The 8,834-nt window shown below is 48.2% G+C and overlaps 1 protein-coding gene across 1 annotated transcript in view; it reads right to left on the bottom strand.

Annotated features, from left to right (window-relative positions):
* VWA3B (von Willebrand factor A domain containing 3B) overlaps positions 1-8,834 on the bottom strand; it is a 218,934-nt gene that overhangs the window by 137,091 nt on the left and 73,009 nt on the right. Inside the window, 1 exon segment of the mRNA XM_007466893.1 lies at positions 5,571-5,702. Coding sequence (XP_007466955.1) covers positions 5,571-5,702 — 132 coding nt within the window.

Here is an 8,834-nt window from a genome sequence, read left to right as displayed (position 1 = left end):
GGCGGCAGAAGTCGGCGTGACGTTGCAGCAGCCTGAGGCCCGCCGTGTGTTCTCCCTGAGAAATTGTCCCTGGGTCCCGGGAACCTGGCAGTGGCGGGCTGCACAGGCTCCCCGGAAGAGGGGTGGGGGCCGTGACCTGTGCTCGCACACAGGCCCCTTGGTGGCGGCAGCAGCAGCCTTAGCGTCTCCCGCCCGTCTCTGGTTTCCGAGCTTTTAGCCGCGGCTCCCGCCCGTTTCTGGAGCTCCTTTAGGCAGCGCTTTTAAAACCCCTCTCCTCGCGCCCCAGGAAACACAGAGGCAAGAAAAGGTCTCTTGCCTCTTGGGTAGGTCCAGACTTTCCCCCGGACTCCCTCCCGGCTATCCGTGGCGCACTAACCCCTTCGGGCTGTGTTCAAGCCGCCAACCCCAGTCCTCTCCCTGAGCTCCGACCGAAACCGCAACCGAGCCTCAGCTCGCAGCCCCGCCCGCCCCCGGCGGGTGAGCACACGAGCCTCTCGGGCTGGTGAGCGCCGGTCGGCGCCGATCCTCTGTGCGGGAATCTCTCCGCTTTGCCCTCCGCGCCCCTGTTGCTGTGCTGTCCTCCGCGGCTCCGAAGCTCCCCGCTCCGCCTCCCGCAATCTCTGCCCGCGAAGGGGCTCCTAGTGTGTGGAGACCTTTCCTCCTTCACGGCTCCCTCCCACGGGTGCAGGTACCGTCCTTATCCTTTTGTCTCTGTTTATTCTTTTTTCTCTTGCCCTACCCAGGTACGTGGGGAGTTTCTTGCCTTTTGGGAGGTCTGAGGTCTCCTGCCAGTGTTCAGTAGGTGTTCTGTAGGAGTTGCTCCACGTGTAGATGTATTTCTGGTGTATCTGTGGGGAGGAAGGTGATCTCTGCGTCTTACTCCTCCGCCATCTTGGAAGGAGTCCTGTGATGTCCTTTGGTACAGTTCCCCTCATCTTCTTGTACTTGGCATTCATCGAATTTCTTGGATCTCTAAGTTATAATTTTCATCAAATTTGGAAAATTTTCAATCTTTATTTCTCCAAATATATTTCTGTTCTCCCTCCTCCCCTCTCCCCAGGAATTCCATCTACTTGTATATTTGTTTACTTGAAGTTGTCCTACAGTTCACTGACGCTCTTTTGTTATTTGTTTTTATTTGTTATTTATTATCGGGGTTTTTTTCTCCGTATGTTTCATTTTGGATAGTTTCTATTGCTATGCCTTCAAGATCACTAATCTTTTTCCCTGCAATGTCTAATCTGCCATTGATCCCATTCAGCATGTTTCCAAGTAAGATATTTTCTTCCCTAAAAATTTTCATGTCTAAAAGTTCAACATGTATTTTTTAAAAAATACTTCCCTGTCTCCACTTAACTTTTTGAACATATGGAATACAGTTGTAACTGTTTAAATGTCTTTTTCTGCCAGTTCTAACATCTGTGTCAGTTTTCTTCTTTTCATGCCTAGTAAACTTTGATTGGATACCAACTGTTGTGAATTTTACCTTGTTAGGTACTGGATGATTTTATATTCTTATAAATCCTCTTGAGCTTTGTTCTGAGATGCAGTTAAGTTACCCATAAAGAACTCTCCACTTTCATGTCTTGCTTTGATGATTTCTTAGAAGGGCCCAGAGCTTAGTTTAAGGCTAGTCAGTCCCCATTACTGAGGCAAGACCTTCCCAAGTAGTCTACCCAGTGCTCTGTGACTCATAAATTTTTCCAATCAGGCTGGTAAGAACAGGCAGTGTTCCTGGCCCTGTGTGAGCTCTAAACCCTTTCTTTCTAATTCTTTCCAATGGATCTTCCTCAGCCTCAGGTAATTTCCTCATAGAATGATCAATATTGAGCAGAAATCACAAGAAGGGCTCTTTGCAGATTTCCAGAGCTCTCTCTCTGTGCACCTCTCTCCTCTCTGGTACTTTGTCCCGTGAAATCTTGATATCTTGATCTCCCCGGACTCCTAACTCTATCTCTCAAACCTGGAAGTTTGCTGTGCTCTACCTGGGATCCTTCTCCCTACACCATGGCCTGGAAACTCTCTCAAAGCACTAAAGCATTAAGCTGGGACAATCAGAGTTTATCTTGGATTTTCCTGTATCTCAGAGACCACCGGACTTGGCTGCTTGGCGTTTAAAATCCAATGTTTCATATATTTTTGTCAGTTTTTTTTTCCCCTCAGGGAATTATCATGCACTGCTCTTGGTAATTAAAAGAGGTCAAAATTACCAATGGCCAGATTGTGTGGCCTCCCCATCTTCTTATTCCAGGTATCAGGCTGATGAGTCATCCCTGCCAGGAACTGCCCTCCCGATCCTGGTTCTATAGGTGCCAGTTGGTCCCTGAACCAGTGCACCCAGCCGAGGGGGCAGGTGGGGGGCCGCTATGTCCAAGAAGGAAGACTCTGTCTAATTCACATGAAGATTCCACGTGTAATGACAGCTCACCTGATCTCCATCCTATCCTTCCCTTCTCCAGATGGCTACCATATCTCCTCTGGCCTGCAGGCCTTGGGCAGCCAAACATGGAAAATGGCTGCTGCCTTCACACAAAGCAGAGGCAGGGTCTTGGGCTGACACAGCCTTTGCTTCAATAACATTGGGCTGTGGGCGGCAACGGGGGCAGGTCAGACGCTACATGTGGCCTTTGGGGCCAAAGCAAGGTTACAAAAGCTCCTTTTGGTATCCAAGTGGAAAGGTCCTGGCCAAATTTTCCTTTTTAAATAGAAATGGTAGGGACTTCCCTGGTGGCGCAGTGGTTAAGAATCCACCTGCCAGTGCAGGGGACACGGGTTCGAGCCCTGGTCTGGGAAGATCCCACATGCTGCGGAGCAACTAAGCCTGTGCACCACAGCTACTGAGCCTGAGCTCTACAGCCCATGAGCTACAAGTACTGAGCCCACGTGCCACAACTACTGAAGCCTGCACGCCTAGAGTCCATGGTCTTCAATGAGAGAAGCCACCACAATGAAAAGCCCGTGCACCGCAACGAAGAGTAGCCTCCGCTCGCTGCAACTAGAGAAAGCCAGTGTGCAGCAACAAAGACCCAATGCAGCCAAAAATAAAAATAAATAAAATAAAATAAATTTAAAAAAAAATAGAAACAGTACATTTAAAGCATCTTTTGGGACCTCCCTGGTCGTCCAGTGGTAAAGAATCTGCCTTCCAATGCAGGCGACGCGGGTTCATCCCTGGTCGGGGTACTAGGTTCCCACATGCTGCGGGGCAGCTAAGCCCGCGTGCCACAACTACTGAGCTCGTGTGCCTCAACGAGAGAGCCTGCGCGCCACAACTAAGACCCAACACAGCCAAAAAAAAAAAAGCATGCTTTGAAAGTTTATGCTTGGAGTTATTTTGGTTTTTAGTTCTGTGTGTGTATTAGATTGAAACAAAGGGATGCCAATCTATCCTTCTAAAGATTACGGAGGCCAATAGCTCTTCTGTTTCCTTTAGAAACAACATCTAAAAACCTTCTGTTAACCCTCAAGATTACCCCAAGCTTCAATATTCCCTCTGTTAGTCTGCTCAATATGCCATGACAAAATACTAAAGACTGGGTGGCTTAAACAACAGAAGTTTATTTTCTCACAGTTCTGAAGGCTGGAAGTCCAAGATCAAGGTGCCTACAGGTTTGGTTTCTGGTGAAGCATCTCTTCCTGGCTTGTAGATGGCAACCTTCTGGCTGTGTCCTCGTGTGATGTGTAAAGAGAGAGAGGTCTCCTGTGTCTCTTTCTCTTCTTATTAGGACACCAGTTCTATTAGATTAGGGCCCACCCTTACGATCTCATGTAACTTTACCTCCTTAAAGGCCCTTTCTCCAAATATAGACACACTGGGGTTAGGGCTTCAATATCTGAATTTGGGGGGACAGAGTTCAGTCCCTAGCACTCCCCCAAACAAACGCCTTAGCAGCGGGTATTTGTCTGGCATGAATGTTTGCCTTATCCCAGGTCCCCTGCTTCCTTTTCATTCTCTCAGGATGACAGAGGACTCTCTGAGTCCTTGACTCTAAGCTCACGCTGAGGGGGGACGGGTGTCACCACAAGTGAGCAGCCCCTCCAGACAAGCCTGACTGGGCCCCTCCTCGGAAACCCCAGACAGCTGGTCCTGGGGAAGCAACTGCAGCTGCTGCTGCCCCACACCCAAGTCAGGACACCCACTCACAGGAAAAAGGCACTGTTGCCAGGAATTTATTAAGTGGCACCGGGCAAGCTCGCCCATGCCTTCTAACTCCTCCTCCCTCTACTCATGTCGCCTCCCCCGCTTCTCCTCTTCAGCTGCGTCCCTGAGCCCAGCCAGCCCAGCCTTCCTGCTCTCCACTCCCACTGATGCCTCTGTGCCACAGGCAGGGTACCAGGAGCCAATCCAGCGTGGCAGGGGCTTCCAAACTTTGCTGCACATTAGGATTGCCTGGGGAACGCTCACAACTTCCAATGCCCAGATGGCATCCTTTATGGATTAAATCAGAATGTCTGGAGCCAGACATCAGTATTTTTCCTGAGGAACTAGGTTTTGAATCCTGGCCTCATTACTTCTAGCATGGCCTTGGGCAAGTTACTTAACCTTAAATGGAGATAAAAGTAGCAGCTATCTTATAAGATTGTGGTAATGATGAAATGAGCTAATACTTGTGAAGTGCCTAGGACAGTGCCTGACGTGTAAGGTATGTGCTTTGTTAAATACTGTTATTACCAGCTGTGCCCTCAATGAAACCAGTCCCCTACAGAGGAAAACCCTTTACTAACTCAAGAACTCAGGACGAAGAATCAGTATTCTCACTGCACTAACTGTGAAAGAGAAAAGATCGAGCTAACATTTACCAAGTACCTGTTTGGTGCAAAGCATGCATTATTTTACTTAATTTTTACAATAATCTCTTAAGACTGATGTCATCATTATTTAACAGGAGAATAAATTAAGGCTCAAAGAGATAGACTCGTTAATCTAGTGACAGAGCTGGGATTTACAACCAGATTTCTCACTCCAAACTCAGGCTCCTCTGAATCCTCTTTTCAACTGGATCTTGACCTATGGACTTCCGCATTTGTCTTTGCATAGCCTAATTTTAGCAAAAATCCTGAGAAGACAGTTTACCAGGATCCCCCACCCCCCATACCTGAGCAAATTCCTCACTCCCCCCTGTCCCCAGGTGATGTCTGATCATCCCGGCCCACCTTCAGCAAGAATCCTGTCAGACAGGTTGAGCCAGAAATCCCCTTTAACCCTGATGTTTCTTCTTGGTAATTTTCCACCCACCAGCCCTCCACCCTGCTCCTTGCCTGTAAATCCCCACTGGTCCATGTTTATTTATAACTGAGCCCACTTCCATACTGAGGTCTCTTTTCCCCTCTTGCAATAGTCCCTGAATAGAACTCTGATTTTGCTTTAACAACCTGCAGACACACACATGTGCACACACACACACACACACACACACACACACACACACACACACACACAGAGCACAGCAGAGCTCTGGAGAGTCCCCTCAGGAGCTGGGCTAAGGAGCTCTCCTTGGTAAGGAACATGGAAACAGCCCCCATCCCCAACCAGTAGCAGCTATGACTCTTTTACACTCGTGCCCGTAAACAGCACCCACCGTGGTCTGTTGTGGCCACGTCGGTATTGGGAGGCTCAGCCACCAGACTCTGGATCTGGGCCAATGTGCTGCTGGCTTCCTGCAACTCCCTCCAGATGAGAAACACGTCCTCTCTGACCCCAGCTCCAGGAAGGGAAACACGTGTGAGCAGGCAGCTGTGGAAGGCCCCAGAATGCTCTGGTGGTCCTAGCAAGCCTGGCACAGCCCGACAAAGTTTCTAGAATATTTCTGAACACCCTCTTCCATTTGCTCCACTAACGTCTTTCTGAGATTCAGAAGTGAGATCCCTAAGAAAACGCTGTCATCTCAAGAAATCGTAAATGCAGACCTTAGGAAGTAATAAATCCTTATAAAGTAAATATTTGTGGCAGCCAGGATATTTTAAGATGAATTTGTTGATAATACTCAAATAAGATAAAGAATAAAAATATTCAAAAGCACCCAATAAAAGCCAGGGTAATCACTGTGGGCAAGGGAAACTCAATGGTATATGAAAGTAACAACCCCTCACCTTTCTTGATTAAGCTGAGATTTCCTGCTTCTTTGAAACCACCTTCACAACTCTATTTTTCCCTAATGTAATAACAATTCTTTGGCCTCCTTTTCTGGACCTCTCCTGTCTCAGTTAAGGGTTTGGTTTGGCTGTATGACATTTTTTAAATGATATGGCTTAATTAATATAGATATTTATATCATTTTAGCAATCAGTCAATAGACGTTCATCCCATGGGTAAGAAGTCCAAGGCTGGGACAGAAGCTCTGCCTCCACCAAGATCCTGGCTCTAATAGATTAGTAATCTCCAGAGGTTAAGGAGGGTGTAGGAGCAGGAGGGGGATGGGTATGACTATAAAATGCAACACGCGGGAACCTGGGGTGGTATCCTGAGAGCATCAATATCAATATCCTTGTTGTGATACCGTCCTATAGTTTTGCAAGATGCTACCATGGGGGAAACCCAGTAAAGAGCATGTGGGCATTTCTGTTATTTCTTACAACTGTATGTGAACCTACAGTTCTCTCCGCCAGAGCCTGCTGTGCATACGAGGCCAGCAGTGACTCCAACAGGCAACCGTGCTTAGAAGATGCCACTCACCCATTTTCAGTGGCAGCCACGGGCCCAGCCGCCAGCCTGGCACCACTCACGGCATCGTGGGGGCTACAGGGGAGTCCCTGCTCTGAGGTGCTTCTAAAAGGTTGCTCAGACAAGAATTTAGCAGACGTATTCTCTAGTTTTAAAGACTCCATTCCAATAAAAGTTTATTTAAAAACAAACATGCACAAGAAATCTACTTCACAGACTGTGTACAGTCGGCTCAGAGAACACTGATGCTGTTATTACTTAAGTAAGCTGAGTCCCGATTCTCTAATGATAAATACCTTTTTGGGGTACCTGCTACGTGCCTGGCATTGTGCTTAGGCCTTTCGAAACATTTTCTCACCTCTCTTCACGACAATTCCCCAAGCAAATTCTATTCCTGTCCCCATTTCACAGCTGTGTAAACTGAGGTGGAGCTAGTTAGTTGTCCAAGGTCATACCCTCAAGAGTGGCAGAGCAGGGTGTCAAACCCAAATTGGTGTAACTGTACCAACTCAGCCACCCTGACTAGGTGTCCTGGAAAAGGGACGGCTGGTTTATAGAGGTCCCTACCCAAGCTGCTGATGGCATCCCACTTAACAGTCCACAGATGCCTGAGATCCCACAACCACAGAGAAAGAGAATAGCCATCAGGTGTAGGGGCCGACCCAGGAGATTCGTCCACCCTGGGCCAAAAGACTGACCTTAAGCTACCAGGGCAGACCAGAGTTGATGTTTCTGACTTTTAAAATGTAGTCCAGAAGGGTGGGGCGGAATTAAGGGAAACCAGAGCTCTGGCCCTCCTGAAGTTGGCCAGATCAAGTGAGAGAGTATTAATAGCTATATTTATTATGAAGCAAGTGACAAGCCCTGACAGAGATGGATGGCCACCAGTGCTCCACAGCCATCAATAGCCTGAGGAGTGAAACGTGATGAGTACCCAGCTCCACGCTGGAACTCCAAAAATATCGCAGGCTGCTCTGCTACCCATTGCAAACCTGGAACCCCCAGGATTTTCTGACCCTGTGAAAGCAAAACTGTCTTCCAGCTGCTTGCTTTAGCCTGGAGGTGTTAAGTAGCAGAATTCTCTCTTTAAAAGTTTCAAATGAGTCAAGGCTTTCCATTTCCCCCAGGCTTGTCAATAACATCTTAAGAGGAGTAGACCACTCCTTCAGCCTCAAAGGAAAAACTTCCAAGGAAATACAGTTGCAGCTGGCTTGATCCAAGGACAGGAAAGTGCGTTTAAGGGGCAGAAGTGACCTGGGATGTGCTCTCCTGAGCAAGCAGTCATCAGATTCTCACTCCACTGGTTTAGTGGTTATAATCAGGCAGCTACAGATTCCTATGCTGGTGATCAGAAAACAAAACAACTCAAAACTACCCATTTAACTTGGTTTGCTTTAAAAACAAAACATAATGAAACAAAACCAGCTAGCAGACAAGAAAAACCACAAGCAATAAAAAGCCTAACTTAGGGCTTCCCTGGTGGAGCAGTGATTGAGAGTCAGCCTGCCGATGCAGGGGACACGGGTTCGTGCCCTGGTCTGGGAAGATCCCACATGCCACGGAGCGGCTGGGCCCGTGAGCCATGCGCTGAGCCTGCGCGTCCGGAGCCTGTGCCCCGTAACGGGAGAGGCCACAACAGTGAGAGGCCCGCGTACCGCAAAAAAGAGCCTAACTTAGAAGGTAGAGGTTTTATTTCAAGTTATTCGACAGGCAGTCAGGAAGGGCTGCCATTTTTATCTGGGTCATTTCTAAGGAGCTTAGCTGGGAAATCAGACAGCTGCAGCCAAGGGGGATAGCCCCACTGGAAACAGAAGAGCGTGGAGGACAAGGCACAGGAGATTTCAGTATTCAGAGAGCTTTGTGAGTTTGAAGTTCTCCAGGCCAAAGCAGAAAGGAGATGAAACCACAGCGGATCCTGCCGCGCACAGAGACAGGATATGGTTCCTCATACAGACACCCAGGTGACCTGAAAGATCCTCCAACCCCAACTGCCCCCTCCCACCCCAACCCCTGACATCCCCCATAGGCCTTGTGGTAACCACTTGAAGGCTCACAGAATGCTGACACTAGCTGGAGGTGATGTCACATCAAGCTGCTGTTTGTTGTTAGCACCCGGTACTGACTGGCTTGTTTAACATATGAAGGAGACCCAGGTCAGATACGTTTTGATGTG

Source organism: Lipotes vexillifer, unplaced genomic scaffold (assembly GCF_000442215.2).
Source record: "Lipotes vexillifer unplaced genomic scaffold, Lipotes_vexillifer_v1.1 scaffold28, whole genome shotgun sequence".
NCBI classification, from domain to species: domain Eukaryota; kingdom Metazoa; phylum Chordata; class Mammalia; order Artiodactyla; family Lipotidae; genus Lipotes; species Lipotes vexillifer.
This window is presented reverse-complemented; position numbering and strand designations above follow the sequence as displayed.